The sequence below is a fragment of the Clupea harengus genome, chromosome 19 (genome assembly GCF_900700415.2).
Source record: "Clupea harengus chromosome 19, Ch_v2.0.2, whole genome shotgun sequence".
NCBI classification, from domain to species: domain Eukaryota; kingdom Metazoa; phylum Chordata; class Actinopteri; order Clupeiformes; family Clupeidae; genus Clupea; species Clupea harengus.
Genome location: NC_045170.1, coordinates 19,961,034 through 19,978,531, shown reverse-complemented (window position 1 = coordinate 19,978,531; position 17,498 = coordinate 19,961,034). Strand labels below are relative to the sequence as shown.

The 17,498-nt window shown below is 45.8% G+C and overlaps 1 protein-coding gene across 3 annotated transcripts in view; it reads right to left on the bottom strand.

Moving 5' to 3' along the window:
- Positions 1-1,109: 1,109 nt before the first annotated feature.
- Positions 1,110-17,498, bottom strand: part of fam126a (family with sequence similarity 126 member A) — a 30,958-nt gene continuing 14,569 nt past the window's right edge. For all 3 annotated transcript variants that reach the window (XM_012831500.3, XM_031586514.2, XM_031586513.2), the window contains exons 3-11: positions 15,338-15,439; positions 14,697-14,876; positions 12,192-12,272; positions 11,919-12,034; positions 11,488-11,583; positions 8,646-8,762; positions 8,324-8,411; positions 7,075-7,237; positions 1,110-3,580 (exon numbers count right to left, since the gene is read on the bottom strand). In XM_012831500.3, the coding sequence (XP_012686954.2) occupies positions 2,919-3,580; positions 7,075-7,237; positions 8,324-8,411; positions 8,646-8,762; positions 11,488-11,583; positions 11,919-12,034; positions 12,192-12,272; positions 14,697-14,876; positions 15,338-15,439 (1,605 nt within the window). In that variant the 3' untranslated portion in view covers positions 1,110-2,918. The remainder of the gene's footprint in view (positions 3,581-7,074; positions 7,238-8,323; positions 8,412-8,645; positions 8,763-11,487; positions 11,584-11,918; positions 12,035-12,191; positions 12,273-14,696; positions 14,877-15,337; positions 15,440-17,498) is intronic.

The window sequence follows — 17,498 nt, the reverse complement described above, 5'->3', positions numbered from 1 at the left end:
CCTCCAGTAAAATGGGCCGTGGTTGGACCTTCCAGCAGGACAATGATCCGAAGCACACCTCAAAATCAACACAAAAATGGTTCACCGACCGCAGAATAAAGGTTTTGCCATGGCCATCACAGTCCCCCGACCTAAACCCCATAGAAAATCTGTGGCATGAGCTGAAGCCGAGTCTACAAACGTTGACCTCAGAATCTGAAGGATCTGGAGAGATACTGCATGTAGGAATGGTCTCAGATCCCGTGCCATGTGTTCACCAACCTCATCACGCATTATAGGAGAAGACTCAGAGCTGTTATCTTGGCAAATGGAGGCTACACAAAACATTAAATTAAGGGGTGCCATTAATTGTGGCACACATGTTTTGGGGGAAAATATTTATTTAAATGTCAACAGTTTTTTTTCTTTCAATAATTTTACTTCAATGAAAAGGTAAGATTTTTGTGAATATTTTGAGTGAAAGACCAAGAGGATAAACAGCAAAGACATATTTTTTCATAGCCTGTTTTGCTCATATTCACTAGGGGTGCCAATAATTGTGGAGGGCACTGTAAATCTAAGACTCATTATCAAATACACCAAGAGTTAAAGTTCAAATTATCTAGGCCAGGCTAGTGGGTACAGTGTGAATGTCTTCTTGTAAATTATTCAATGTACCTGGTGAATAAATGATGACTGAGACACTAGAGTAAAAGCAAGAAATGATGGGCGTGTGTATGTGCGGGGTAGAGAGACACACAATGACAAAAGAGAACAAATTAATTAGGTAAGAATTAACAATGACATTTCATAATTAATACTAAAATTGTAATTCATATTCTTAATCATAAAGTCCCATTTGGTAAAAAGTGTAATCCGTTCAACCAATTGACTGACCACCCTCCGATCCTCAGCCATGCAAATGTGTGTTAAGTCATAACTGAATCTGGATCGAGCCATAAACAAATCCATTATCCAGCCAATCAACATATTGCTTCAGGAGCACAGAAGGGAGGGGTGTAATTTGACTGGCTGTAAGGCTTCAATATCAAACACATTTTTGCCAGAATCGCAGCCTCTGCCTTTACAGCAAAACAAGGACATGGAAACACATACAGACTCACAACAGCTGAAATATAAACACTTTATTATCCGAGAAGCTTTATCATTGAGTTACTTTCAGACAAAAGGCAAAAAGAACAAAAAAACAAAAACAAAAAAAAAACTTTAGTACAATAATATGTACAATTCACAAGAGCATTTTTTTTCACATTTCTGTAAACAAAAATTTTGAGTCATGATTGTTATACTTCCACATTGTGAACTAGAAAAAAAAAAAAAAAAAAACACCCCTGTACTTACCAAATATATATTCTATGGAGACAAAGCTGACCAAAAATCAAATTAACCAATTTTCCCATTTCATGAAAATCATACAGTACCACAGTGTTTCGTCCAATTTACCCATTAAACAATAAAAACAATCCCACAAACACACAACTCAATCATATAAACACAGTAACATGATACGAGCACAGTCACTTCCAAGATGGGCGATCCAATACAATTTGCAGAAGAGAACTGGAGTGAATTTTTGCAAGGGGTGAGATACTTGGCCATCGCTCCCCATCGGAACTCCTTGCCGTGCTGGTTTGAAGTCGAAGAAGAAAAAACAAAAAAAACAAAAAAAAAAAAAACAGATGTGCTTTGATTTCAATATTAATACTGCAAAGGAACCTTTCTTTCCTCTTCTCCTAATACCACAGTTTGTACAGCATACGTAGAAAACATCATCATACAAACACCTTCTCTGCCTCCACGCGACGAGAGGCGGTTTCTTTCTGCAGGGGCGTGCTGCTCCGAGCCCAGTGGAGGAAAATCACAGTTATTCACTGGATCAAAATTAACCGATGGCGCTTCTTTCGGCATCTTGGGAAAAGCAGCTGTTGTAAACAAAGCCTTTTTTTTCTATTTATTTATCTTTGTTTTAAATATTTGAGGTGAATTTGGGTGGATTTCTCCCAACAAAGTTGATCAATAGTGGTAAAAATATGACTTACACAACCATGCTGGGGACTCGAAGTTCGACTGGGGACACATAGTGATGGCTTGGGTTTAAGCCTAGTGCAACATGAGTCATTCTTGATTGACCCATTTCCCATTGCTTAATTAAACATGCTGTGCAATCATTTATCGCTACTGTGCTTTTCTGACGCATTCTTTTAAGAAACAGACAAAAAACAACCTGATGCGTTTTTGTAATTTTGCTCAGCAAAGCCAACCCACCAGCATCCCAAATGTAAACCCATGGCTATATACTTTCAGGTACATTTACACCCAAACAGATTCGGGCACAAACACACACACACCCACCCACACACACAATGACACTTAAAAAAAATTACACTTTAAACGGCCTGGCGTACAGTCCACAATACCGAACCAGTTGATGGGGACACTATGAAGAGATCATGAATAACAGTCCCCTACAACAACAAAAACAACAGTTACAATGACTGGAGTGGGGACTTCTTAGAAAATAATTAATTGGAAAAATACTTTGTCTTGTTTTAAAACAGTTTTAGTGATTCACACCCCATCAACAGATAGAGAACAATTAAAAACCGAGAACTTTCTCTAAGGTGCCACAGTTATGGCTGAATGCCACCACAGGAAGGGACACTGAGCAGCTTCCCCCTTTTGCCTTCTTCTTCTTCTTCACAAGGGGCGTATGTGGGGTGGGGTGGGGTGGGTGGGGGGGTTAAGTGCAGACTTTCAGGTTGTGACGGGGGAACCATGAAGGGGAGGGGTGTCATGTTGGGTCCACCAAGAAGGCAAAGTCATTTGTCAAAGAAGAGCAACAGTGAGATTCGTTACCAAGAAGATGAGGGCGGGCACAAGGGTGTGACCACGCCCCACGTGACCTCATAGGTCAAAGTTCACAGGTCGGGGGCCAGATGCACGCTGATGCTCGGGGACGGCTGCTTGTGGTGGGGGGCGGGGCTCAGGTCCTCACCGCCGCCCATCATGAAGCCCAAACCCTCCTCCTGCAGGCTGCAGGCCGAGTAGCGGTTGTTGAGCGCGGGGGCGTGGTTAGAGCCGGGGCTGGGGCTTGGGGCGCGGTGCCCCTGGTTGCCGGTGGCGATGGCAAGGGCGTTGCTGACCTGCTCGAAGGACCGGGAGAAGACGGCGCTGGCTGTGCGCGACAGGCTGAGCGTGGTGGACTTGGGCACGGACTGGCTGGACGTGAGCATCAGGCGCTTGAGTGCCAGCTGCTCCGGGTTCTCAGTCACGGCCCGCCCCCCAGCGCCTCCTTGCTTTCGCTGATCAGGAGTAGCCAACCCCTCCCTCTCCCTCTCCCTCTCCTTCTCCTTGTCCTTGGATTTGCCCCCCAGCAGTCGCCTCTGGCTCTTGCCCGCCGGCTTGCCTGGTGTGGGCGCAGGGCTGGTGGCGCCACAGCTGTTGCTGATCACCACGATGGGGGGGCTGTTGCCACCCCCTCCGCCGCCGCCACCTCCCTCCACCAACGCACGTGGGCAAAAGCCCTCGTCCTCCTCTGCGATCTCCGTCAGGTCATCCGGGGAACCCAGATCCACTGCGTCTGTAAGGGGGAGGGTGCGAGGGTGGGCACAGTCAGTAGGGTCTTAGTGGAGGTCACAAAGTCACAAACAGTTCTACTCCCTTTAAGATTAGTCTTCCTAGAAGGCTTCTGTGAGCTATAAATAGAGTAGAATGAACTAATAATAGGCGTCACTTAAATAACGCCAAGACTATCTAGTGTTTTTCTATTATATTCTGTGTTCACACACATTGGAGCATTACTTCTACATGGATAAAACATATTACTTCTTCTTCACTTAGCCCTGATAAATACACCTCCAAGACCTCCAAAGAACAAATGAGTGGCTCTGTTTCCCCTTAGAGGCAGCGCCGGGAATCACAACACACCAGGGGAGAAAGGAAGGAAGTGGAACCCAGTAGTATAATAACATCTCAGCCACAAGAGCAAAAGCATCATATCTTAAGCCAAACACCAAGCAGAAGCATTTGATCTAAGCCACAAAGACCAGAAGGCTCTTATCTAAAAGATGTCACTAAGCAGCGTGGCGGCCAATCGGCAGTTCTCGTCAAGGCCAAATACTTTCAGATATTTCAGAGGCAGATGTCACCTTCGTGGCATTACCCAAACAGAACTTGAGGTCACAATTTCCAAAAGGGACACATTCAATTTCCCACGACAATGAATCATATCAAGAGCTGCCGATGTGCCCGTCCAAGCAATCAGGACAAAAGTCCTTTCTGAATGGCAACCCAGTAGTTACGTGTTAGTGGCGGAAGGCGAGTTTGAGGAGAATTCTGCAATTCAGGCAGACTGAAAAAAACATTAAATCGAAAGGACAGAGCTCTTTAATAGAGACCTGTGGTATATAAGAGTGTTTTTTCCAAAGAATATGTGTGTGTGTGTGTGTGTGTGTGTGTGTATAAAGAGTGGAGGTTAAAGCTCACGCAGTGCACAGACGTCTCTGTAGTGCTTAGCAAGCTGTAAACTTGAAGTGGGTGGCAATTAAATAGAAGCTTTCGGTGAGAAACCAGGACGAAGTACAGAAATGGCATTAGAAGAGGGGAACAAGTTAGAAAAGAACTGTTGCACTATATTCAGGAAAAGTTTTCTTGAGTGCATGCCATTAAGAGCACTCCGAGACACACACACAAGCACACCTGGACTCTTACAGTATTACAAGGAAGTTCCAAGAGAGTTCTCTTGTTCTGTGGTGAATGTTATCTCTACCAAGATTGCAAAGTATGTTTTGAGATGTCTGCAAAAGTACATTCAAATGTTGAGTTCAACAAAATCATCGTTTCATGCGATGTTAAATCCAAATTCAGTAAGCCAGCCAATCATGTTTGCTTGTCAAACATGGTGTCTTTAGTTTTGCACTGCAGCTATGAGGCAGACATTTGGAACATTTAGCGAGAGCTTACAGGGACCAAATTATGCAGAAGCGTACCCAATCATAGACATTTATCTTGGGTAATCTACTACATTTGAAGTAAAGCTCAAAATATGTACAAATTGGATTTAAAAAAAAATTGTGTGCCATTTTGAACTAATGCCGACTTACAAATCCAAGTCTAGTTTAGTACAAATTTTCTTGTCGAGCTGGAACTTTCTCTGCTAATTTAATTTGAATAAACATAAACGCAGGTGAGTTTCATTGTGTGCTATGCTAAGCTATGACTCCAGGAGCGCTCTGCTGTGCCCAGTCCCACCTGATGGAGGGGGGGAGAGGGGGAATAAGAAAGAGTGTGGTAGTGCAGGCCACTCGCTCCCCACACACAGTACCTCTGGGCTTTCCGAGGGGAGAGGGGCGGGGTTGTGCTCGCTCGTGGAAGGCTATGCGGAGGGAGGCGGAGGCGTGCTGGCAGGAAGAGGGGAGAGGGGCCTCTAGAAGTGGACCCTCCCCGAGGGCGTGGCCCCGTCCTCCAGGTGCCTCCGCACAGACTTCTGCCTCCTGACCTCGTGCTGACCCCTAGGGTCGGCCCCCACCTCTGCTGTGCCCCCCAGCGCCTCCCCCTCTGGCCGGCTCCTCAGCGCCTCGCCGTTGGCCACCCCCACGCGCTCGCCCCCCACCCCTGTGATGTTAATCTCGGGGATGGGGCCGGCCGGACTCAAGTCCGTCGTGTCTACATTGTTCTCCTCAGTTTCTGGATGAAGAATGAGAGTGGAGACATGCATGCACACAGAGACATACACACACACACGCACACACGCACACGCACACACACACACACGCGCGCACACACACAAGCATACACACACGCATACACAGACACACACACAGACACAAGCATACACACACACACACACACACACACGCATACGCACACGCACACGCACACGCACACGCACACACACACACAACCATGCACGCACATACACAAGCACGCAGACACACACAAGCACGCACGAACAAGCACACACAGACATACACACACACACATGCACAGAAAAAGACACAGAAGACATAAAACACATGCATAAATATACAACAATGGCAAAACAGAAATGATAATTCAACTTAAAAAACATAAGTAAAAAGGCAACATGAACACAGCACTATAAAAACATTACAGGCAACATCAACACAGCTCTATAAAAACATAAACCTGCAGTCAGATGAGTGATGTGAATGAAGACTGGCACTGAGTAATAATGAGCGATAATCTACATTAAGAGCTCAATGTAATTATCATCTAATGAATGCTGTATGCCATAAGTATTTGGTTGTTAGTCAAAGGCCCATGCTGTTGTGGAAAACTTTTCTAAATGCGATCTTTAATGCAATTTGCCATCACAAGCGTTCTTCCAAAAAAAAAAATCTGATGTGTAATTGCTCTTCTTTTAGGCCTTCATTAATTAAATCAAGGGGTAGGGATCTGAAACGGTCAGGCTCAAAACTGTAATTACCGCTCCAATTACTAGTTCCAGAGAGAACAGGAAGAGAGGGGGGTATGTGAGGTTGGGGGAAAGGGGGGTTTGATGCAGCCATGGCAACCGATGCCTGTCAGATTTAATTGGCCATGGATGAGATCTCTTGTTTAAAGACAAAAAAAAAGAGGACAAAAACAAAAACAAAATCACAGGCTTCTAGAATGCTGGGCGTCCATCTTCCGCTCTGCTGAGCGACAGACGACCTGATTGGACAGGGCTCTGATTGAACAAATTAGTGAATGGAGTGATTGTACTGAAAGTATGACAGTGAAAAATGAGGAGGATGGAGATGATGGCGTGTGAAATCTCTGTGAGGGCGAGAGTATGGGAGGTGAAGAGGAAGAGGGGACTAGCGGATGGGGCAGATCTCACCCCAAACAAACCAGTACTTTCACATGGGTGAGGCTCCTGCTGACTAAGCAAAGAGCCAAACCCTGAGCCCTGAACACATAAAAAGGGAACTACTCCTAGACTGTTTTTACGATCGTAGACCCCTAACAGGCTGCCATTGGCCTTAAGGGGGACAGGCTTGGAGACTGGGGATCCGAGAGCGGTTTCTGTGAAGAGGCGGCCCCTGGTGTGTGGCCCCTCGTGACCCTCACCGTGTCTCTTCCAGCGGTGGCCGCGGATGGACAGGCTGGTGACGGCGTTGCGGGAGATGCGCGGCGCCGTGGGCGTGATCTCCACCTGGATTGCGCAGCGCGTGCCCTCCTTGTTGGACTTGAGGGTGGCACCCTGGGTGGTGGACTTGATGGCGTTGCCCACCTGAGGAAGGGAGAGGAGGAATACAAGACAGGGAAATGAGGGATGTGCATAGAAAAAGAAAAATACGTACGGCAGAAGAGACAGGTGAATGGGGTGAAAGAGAAGAAGAGAGAGGAGAGGAAGAGAGAAGAAGTCAATTGAAGTAAGGAGAGAAGAAGAAAAGAGATGAGAGCAGAGTGGAGTAGAGGAGAAGACAGAGGGATGAGGAGAGGAGAGAAGAGGTCGGTAAAGAAAGAACATTAAGCAGATAAGTGAAAGACAAGATGGGAGAAGACAAGAAAGAGGGCAGACGAGTGAAGAAGTGACGGGGAGAAAATAGGAAAAGAGAGAGGCCAAGCAGAGAGAGTGATGAGAGGACAGGAGGAGAGAGAAAAAAAAAAAAAAAAAAGAGTGTGAGCGAAAGAAAGAGATGAGCCGAGGAAGAGAGAGAAAAGTAGAAGAGTAGAAGAGAACGGCAAAAGACACTTTAATTACTGGGTAAAAATAGCCCAAACAATGACTCATGCCTGCCTTAAGTTCCATTCAAATCACAGTCTTTACAATCAGCTGCTGAAAGAGAGCACAGTGGCTTTGCAGATAAAGACAGACAGGATCCATCCTACACTGATCCTATCCCTTACCACACCGACGGCATGAAGCCATCTCAGCTAAGACTTCCTGCTCTGTGATACGGGGAGAGCTCCAGCTTCAGTTAGCGCTGCCTCTGCACTGCGGCAGTTCATCACGACTGCATTATAGTGGATGGAGCTGTTCATCACGACTGCATTATAGTGGATGGAGCTGTTCATCACGACTGCATTATAGTGGATGGTGCTGTTCATCACGACTGCATTATAGTGGATGGAGCTGTTCATCACGACTGCATTATAGTGGATGGTGCTGGCAGCCAACAGCCCAGCGGTTACAGATTACACCGCTCATCAGAGTCAATGAGAAAAGTGTGATGGGGCTGCATTTTGTTGAAGTGGCTGAATATCTGAACTTCAGTTCTCCTTTAGTCATGTATATGCGTATACACACCCACAATCACATCCACACAGGCACACACAGGCACACACACACACACACACACACACACACACTGACCAGCAATGCTTCAGGGTAAAGCTCTAGCTGGGCTCGGTACAGAACATCGTCCAGCGCTTTGGATCCCAGGTCTGACTCCCCGTTATACCTGCAGAAGAGGAGAAAAGAGGATCTATATAAATAAACCACCACCAATAGCTTTTAACACACTGATCCCAAGTTTAAACATAGATTTGGTCCAACTCAAGCAACATGTAGCAGTAAAGAGTACATTTCATCAGTATGTTTGCAAACAGGCAATAGGGAAGCACTAGCTATGGCAGCAAAAGAAACATAAGAGCAGGAAGTGGAAAGGTGAAATCAGAGGTGAAAGGTCACTCACAAGGCAAAATGGATGCCCGTGATGAGCTGCACCAGGAATTCGGAGGTCACCATCATGCGTGTGTTGATGCCTTTGTACCGCCGCAGCTGTTGCCGTGGATACCCGCAGATGCTGACCCTGGAGGTTGGATACAGGACAGGCAGACAGGTGTTAAGCAGGCAGAAAAAAATATTAAAAAGCAATTTCATATTGCTTCTTTTGTGGGGCAAAAGGCGATTAGCGTCACATGCTCTCAAATAAACTGGTTTTCTGGCTACTGATAGTGAGGTTTCAGTGTGTGTCGTCCTGCCTTTAAGGCACAGTCCAGACTAGTGACGTGTCTCCATTGTGGACAAGCTCTTTTTCTTCCCCACAAGGCCGTCTGCCTCTCAGTCACACAATAAGACAGAAGGCAGACACGCACTGGGGTGAGCAGAATTCAAGTGGCAACTGACAAGTTTGTCTCGGATTGGTTAATCCTATCATTTTCACTACATGAACTCTGACGGTATAATCACAGAGGCTTCCTCTAGATCTGAGTTTGTCGATTCCTCAGTTACAGGTATGTACAGGCATTGAAGAGCTTGTGGAAAGATATGCACCACACACAGCCTATTAAGGCAACGGTGAATTTGAAAAGTACACAGTGGTAAACCATGGTAAACTACATACACACTCATCCACAAACACACGCACACACGCACACAAACACACACACACACGCACACAGTTGGTCCCACTTCCAAGTACTAACACCACGTAGGGCCAGTGTGTAGGACAGCAGCTAGGTTTATTTACGTTCAGTTTGTTTTTTTTAAAGATGAATACGAGAAGGGTTCTCTGCTATAAGATATATATATATATATATATATATATATAAAAAAAAAAACTTGACAACACAGCCTGGCTGCAACAACCCTGAGGGTCCTTCATCGATCGCAACACAACTTACACAAGTAACATGTTTTTCATGGAACTAGAAAAATCCAGTAGACTGAGACCATTGTAAAGATCACTACATAAGCACCATAAGCACAACAGACGCCTAAGTGGTCAATTATAGTCCGATTTCATCTTTTCAATACTGCCTTCGTCACTCTCAGTTCTATTACTGTTATACCGCGCGGTCTAGTCTTTCCATCAAGCGTTCCATCTTAGCCGTTGTCCTTTCTGATGCCTTGTTTTCCTCTTGCTCTACTCCTCTATCTCTCAGCAGCCACATTCTGGCTCTTTTCCACTCGCCTTTCAGAGAGTCAATCATTTCCCCCTGCTTTTTCAAATCCACTCCTCCATTTTCAGTGTCTTTTTGACGGCCTCTGTCTGCTTTCCTTTGCTGGACCAACGCACTCAAGCGACAGCGGTAAAAATAGGATGTAGGTGTACAAAGCCTAATTTGTACTCTCTGAAGTACAATTTTTAAAAAGCCAGAAAAATCTGAGCTCCCCGTAAATAGATAGTTTTGCTGTCAAAAAGATAACAAATGTACGAAAGACCCAGAATAATCATGTAATTCTAAAGGCTTAATGAAATGATAACACCTCTCAGGACTCCTGCCCATTCTTTTTTTACACTCTGGCCCAGAGGGTTGTAGGCACACTAGCAAAATAACATACCACAAAAGAACACGGTACTTAGAATACACTAGAACATTAAAAACATTTCACTGTGCCCTTGATGTATCGCTTCTGGTAATTTGACAGAAACTATATATGTACACATATATATATATATATATATTATTATTATTATTATCCACCTTTCCACGTTAGATCTCTAATCTCTAAGCAGGTCAGGCAGGTTTCGAGGAGCCACACAAAGAGATCTTATGACTGGCCCATGCTCTTCTCTCGGGAGTAATCACAGCGCTAAGCCGAGCTAATCAGGTACAGGAAGTGACCAATCCACCAGCATGGCCTGGCAAGTCATGTGAACAGGGGGAGGCACACCACAACACAGATCAGCTGTGTAAAGAGGATCAGGGCATACCGGCGACTTAGCGCTCTCCTGGCGTATCCAAACCCTCAGCCACTAACCTCGTCAACACCACTAACGCCGCCACCTTGCTAGCTGCCGTAGCGACGCAGGCGAGGCTAATGTAAACAATGTGCTCATTCACCAACTAGAACACAGAGGACTCATTAGCGCTGAGCAAGGCACGCTGGATGTTCTAGCAAACAATTACAATTTTATATTATATAACTATAGACTATAAAAGGTTATAATAATTTAATATTATTTCAGCTTCCACAATAACCTCTTCTGTGTCATTAAGGTTGTATAGCTTTAAGCTACGTATGTTGACAATATAGACCATGCATTTCATATTGAATACTGCTACCATTTTCATAGGGAATATATTCCACATTCTTTGTACTTCTTTGTGTAAATTTTTGCTCGTTGCTACAGATATGTCATTTCCTTTAGGATGTAAAGCCGTCACAGATGTGTTTCTGGGTTATGGCTTCAGTGGGCTCAGGCTGTCAGCTGAGTCACAGCATCAAAGAACACACACTTCTGAGTTTATACAATCGGCCCCCTTTCTCAGTCTCACAGAGAAAAGAAGATTATTACGGAGCTGGGCGTGACAGTGAGCATGCGTGTATGTACGCGTGTGTGTGTGTATGACTTATAAGAGCTATTCGGTAGCAGAATGGGCTGGCCCATGAGTATGTGAGTCAGTATGTGTATCCGTGTGTATAAAGAGAGAGAAACAGAGAGATGAGTTATTTTGTGTGCGTGTGTTTATATATGTGTGTGTCCCTCTTTTTCTAAATGCACTCTCTATACGTATACAAAGAGAGATGTACATAATGTACATTACTCTCTGTGTCTGTGTGTGCGTGTGCGTGTGCGCATTTCTCACCGTGAGCCGAGCTGGCAGAGGGACTGCAGGGAGGTGGTGGACATGTAGCTGAGAGCAGCATTGTAGCACAGTAGCAGGAACGTCAGCACTTCAAACCTACACACACACACACACACACACACACCATAAAAAAAACACACACACACCCACACCATTCAAGATGATATTGTATTGTGACCTCTATTAATCTGTTAATAAAGAGACACAAAAGACAACAAAATGAACACAGCAACACAGAAAAAAAAGCAAAACAATAAAAAACACCAGTCCAACCCATTAGCCAGGCTTCACACATTAATATTTCATTTGTCTAATGAAAGCTTTTGGGAGGATGTCATAAATATTTCATGCTTCTGTCCTCCCTCCCCCCGCTCTCTCTCTCCACACAAACACACACACACACACACACACCCTCAAACACAAACTCAAACCTGTTCTGTGCTGTGAACGTTTCTCTCTGAAGATAGGGTCCACTGTAAACAACCCTACTCAGTCCGTGGTTGGCGAATGCACCTTCCCCTAAGGCCAAAGAGCCAATCGTGGAGGGCTGTGGGAGGGACCACACACCATTTTAAAAAAAACTCCATATGACAACAAAATGGAAACGACAACACAATGGACATTCAATAAATATCAATCAATACATATGCAATAAACATGCAATACTGCACTATACAGCACAGGCGTATTCCTGAAGTTCTCACCTCGTGGTATACTGACGGTTTAGACAGGGAGGGGACTGTGAAGGTTAACACTTTGCTCTGTCCGTCTTTGTCGACTATTTCCTGCAAGACAAGATGGTAAGCAAACATTTGAGTCTCTGCGGCATGGAGGGCAAACTTGCTTACTTGTGAACTGATACGTTCCTATGAGGAAATGAAATATTCATTAGTACATGGTGCTGATAGATGCATGTACTACACACTGCTATACATCCAGGAAAGCCATTTGGTAAGTTTGTATATGTGCGTGCTTCATATGCGAGTAAGTGAGTATGTGTGTGTGTACTGGGTGCATTTGCTATGTCCAGGATGCACTTGAGGTGTCTTTGCATTTGTGTGTGCATGTGTGTGTGTGTGTGTATCAGGAATGTGATGGATGTACAATTCTTTAGCTTCCAGGGTCCTGCAGCATGACAGGGCTTGCCACATACCAGTAACCCCTAATGTGAAATCAAAGTCATCAGTGCAACAACAGAAACCTGAGACTGGCCTTTATAACACAGCACTTCTACCGTCCCCAAGGGACTCATCTGGCCTGGTTATTCAGCATCAGCGTGTTTTCACATGCCATCATCACTTCATCTTCGATCTGAGCCGTGAGTTGGGCCAGAAACGCCTGTTTAAGACAGAAACTGTTCTTGCTGGTTCTTCTTCCAATGGGGGGAGGACACTGGGGCACCCGCTCTACAATGCTGGCTTGCAACAAGCACCAACAAAAAGCAAACATGAACTGACAGAGGCTTAATGTGTGTGTGCGTCTGTATCCGTGCCCCTAGGTATTCTTCACTCTTGCTCCCTATCTGTCACTCATACACACACACACACACACACACACACACACACACACACACACATACACAAAGTCCACATAGACACACACACAAAACGCACACACACTCGAAGAGCACACACAGATACACACACACACGCACATATGCAAACAGAGTACACACAAATAGCATTTACCCACACAAAAAGCACACATACAAAGCACACAACCTCTCTCCTGCTTGCTCTCCCTCACTCAGGCTTGCCTCTTTCTGACAGCATACCACTGGCCCAGTGGCCTTATGTGTCCTGCAGGCACACAGTCAATTTCCAAGTGGCTGATGCCAGGCGCACGGCGCGCTCCCCTGTGCCCTTTGCCAGCACACACACACACACACACACACACACACACACACACACACACACACACACACACACACACACACACACACACACACACACACACACACACACACACACACACACACACACACACACACACACACACACACACACACACACACACAAGCGCGTGTACACACAGACATACACACACACACACACACTCTTGGCACAGGCCCTACTCTGTTATTCTGAGTGGTGCTGAGATGACAGAGACAGTTCACTGAGGGGGTGGGGCTGGGGGTGTATGTGGGATGAAAGTGCCCCCCTCCCTCAGGATTCATCTCCCAGAAGAAACTGGCCTATCTCTGTGCTCACCAGTTCAGCCATATCACATTATACATTATACACCCACATTCACTACCCACAATGCATTGGGGCTTCCCAATCAGAACACATCAGTCATATTATAAAATCACGCTGCCCGGAATAGCATGGCAAACTCTGCTTGGTCTTCTTGGACTAGCTTGTCCTCATTTAGTACTGTCATCATTGGCAGACTGATTTGTCTATGGAAATGGGCTCAGGAAGATGAACAGGCATAAAAAGGTTTGACGAGCACACGGCTCTATTGTCAATGCAAATTGAGATGACCATTTAACACTTAGAGGTAAAACAGCAGTCAGTTTACCCAAACAAAAGCGCATTCAAACCTAATTTGCGAGCCACACTGCTGTCTTGTCAGACTGCATTGCTTAAATTGAGCCGCCTTTTGAAAAGGTGATGAAAACAGCTCCCAGCAGGAGACTCAGAGGTGGCCTTCATCTCCTCCCCAGACAGGACGCTCGGCTAAATTAAGAAACGGTCTGGACAAACATAGACAGACTGACAGACAGGGAGTCTGTCTGCATCGCCACGGTGCCTGTCAAACAGGAAACTGTACAGTTATGGACAAATGTGTGCGTGTCTCGAGTTGGTCAGTGAATTCTGATTGCTTCCTCTACGACTGCCGCTGGGGAAGAGCGTCATAGGACAAAGGAAGACAGAGAGACAGGAAGTCATGGTGGCACACATGTGGTCATACAGACAGAAAATTACACATACACAGAGAGAGACAGATGGAAAAATAAGCAGACTGCTAGGAGAGACAGAGAGACAGACAGATATCATAATGAGTATGAAGTGCCCAACAAGACATCGCCAGCAGCCCTACACTCACACGGGGGTTTACAAGCAAATAGAAGGCTGGCAGACAGATAGAGAGAGCAAGACAGAGAAACAGAAAGAGAGACAGACATGGGGACAGACAGGAGCAGTGGACAGACAGACAGACAGACAGACAGACAGACAGACAGACAGACAGACAGACAGACTGACCAGGTTGTAGATGCCGAGCAGCAGGGCCTCTATGCAGCCGGAGCAGTGGGGGTCTCGTCCGGCGCCGACCGACAGGTAGCTCCAGAGCAGCTCGGGCAGGAACTGCAGCGTGAAGCGCTGGAGACGAGGCTCGCCACTGCGGTAGAACTCAAAGAGCTGGTGACACACCGGCTCCAGCAACTGACAAAGACAAAGTAGGGAAGAAGAAAGCAAACAAGGGGAAAAGTCAGATAGTGAGTGTGTGTGTGTGCATGAGAGAGCGAGCAAAAGAGAGGGAGCGAAAGAGAGGGAGGTAGAGAGGGAGAAAGAGAGATTGGTTACTTACTAAAATAATAACTGATAAGGCTGATTGCATTCAGTACAGAAGGTCACTGTGGGCAAGCAAAGTTGGTACACTGAAGTATGTGTGTGTGTGTTGCCACACTTCTGACAAAAATCTACATCTATAAATGGAACTTCTACACCACCACTCTAGAACTGACCAGCACCTGGCAAAACAACCACCAACAGAACACTCAGTCTCAAATGTGTGAATGGTGCGTCCCCAAGAGAGAGAAAAATGGAAGAAAGAGAGAAGAAAGAGAAGAATGGAAGAGAGGGAAAATTCCATGTTTCCCCTATCAGAGCAGGAGTGCACCTACATCGCTGTAGTTCTCTCGGACGACCTTGTAGAGCGCAGGCACCAGGTAGCCTTTCTCCCTGAGAGAGGCGGCATAGCTGGAAACGGCTGTCTCAGGTAGAGTCTGAAAAAAAGAAGAAGAAAACACAAAATCACAACCAGGAACATCAACTGTGTGTGTGTGTGTGTGTGTGTGTGTACGCTAGGGAGAGATAGAGCTCTAGAGAGAACTTTCTGGTGTGATGGGTTTCAGCTATTAAATGATGACCACAGAAACGGTCCATGAAGTGCTGTGGTTATGTGTTCTCTGAGCCAGGGCATAAGAGCTGACCTGATGACACTTGTTGCTATGGAGATCTGACGGGGGGGGGGGGGGGGGTCGATCACAGAATGACTGACCATATAGAACAAACGCATTATGGAGGTCTGCATATGTTTGGTTGGCTTCCTTTTCAATGTTCAATGGCAGTCTATTTCCATGACAACTGACACAGACATTGGAGCATGACAGTGTGAAGAAGTGTGTACTCTAGTGGCATTTTAACAATGACACGGATATGAAATAAAGGGGAAATCATTCTTCAACAAAATCAACTTTCCTTATCACAGATGTTGCAAGACCATATGAACGAGTCCTTATAGTGAAACAAAAAAACGATGAAGAAATTAATCAAATCTGATGCTAAACCATTCTGTGAACTCAGGTTCCAAATATATATCTCGATACATAGATATATGTCAAAAGGCTTGATGAAATGTCTCTCCGTCAAACTACGAGTACCTACAGATCACTATTGAGAGGCGCCATATTACAGCAGCAAGGTTTTTTTTTTTTTTTTTTTTACTTAGGTCACCTTGGAACCGAGACAGGAAATTGAAGTTCTTTCCCCTGGGATTTCTACCTCCCTGTGCCACTTCACCAGCCTGGAGCGCCAGGTGGGGCTTCTGTTCTGCCCTCACAGAACATTCCTGAGCCGCAGATAAGACATCCATTTAAATTCCAGGCTTCAGTCAAATGCCAACCAGGTTGAAAGGAATTTTTTTTGTTTAAACCAAGCTGGCAAATTTACAGCGCACACATTCGTGGCCTTTAAGACTTGCAAATATCAACAGCTGCACAGCCGGCACTGATAAAAAGTAGCTAACCTAAACTGGTGTATTTTCACAGATTTATTTGTCGACATCATGTTGCAGTTTTCTGACCCCAGGAACAAAACCACATTGTGAACAGCTCAAGCGACCAGCGCGTGTTTAGCTCTCCTTCACAGGACCAAATGCCATCAACATGAATTTGAGGTCATAAAACCAAGCTACCAAAAAAACACATCCCATACGAATGATAAAAGTGTCACTTAAACACCAAGCCTGGGGCGAACATGACATATTTGCCCTGGCAGTGGTTGGAGAGAGAGAGAGAGAGAGAGAGAGAGAGCAGGTCAGGAAGGAACCCTTCTGCTTGGCCATGGGTGGCGGATCTCACCACAGATGGGCAGCCATGGTGACGGTGCTCTCTAGCCACCCCCCCACGCGACCTTCGCAGCGGGCACAACAGAATCTGGATGACGGAACGGGGCTGATGGGATTAGACATGGAGAGGCTCGTTCTTTCCCTCTTTCTTTCTTTTGCATTTCCTTTCTCTGTCTCTCTCTCCTTTTTCCTGCCTTCCTATATAACCATGCAGATTTCTTCTTTCTTTTCCCCTACCATCATCCCCCTACCATCATCCCCCTCCCCTCCCCTCCCCTCTCCTCTCCTCTCCTCTCCTCTCCTCTATTCTCCTCTCCTCTCCTCTCCTGTCGCCCACTCATCATTCTCCCACCTGCTGTGAGGGAACCAGTGAAGGTCCTAATGACTGACACTTCAGCCATGATGAGCCCAGATAAGAGTTTGTGTGAGAGTGTGTATGTCTGTGTGTGTGTGTGTGTGTGTGCATGTGCGTGTGCGTGCGCATTTTAAGAGTGTGTTTGTGCATTTGTGTAAGTGTGTGTGTGTGCGTGCGTATATGTGCGTGCGTGTATGCATTTAATGAGGTGTGTTTGCATTTGTTGGTGTGTGTGTGTGTGTGTGTGTGTGTGTGTGTGTGTGTGTGTGCACACTTGTCCATGAGTGATTCAGAGTGTCCTCCAGGGCGATGTATACACTTGCATGTGTGTGTATGTGTGTGTGTCTGTGAGGGTGAGTAG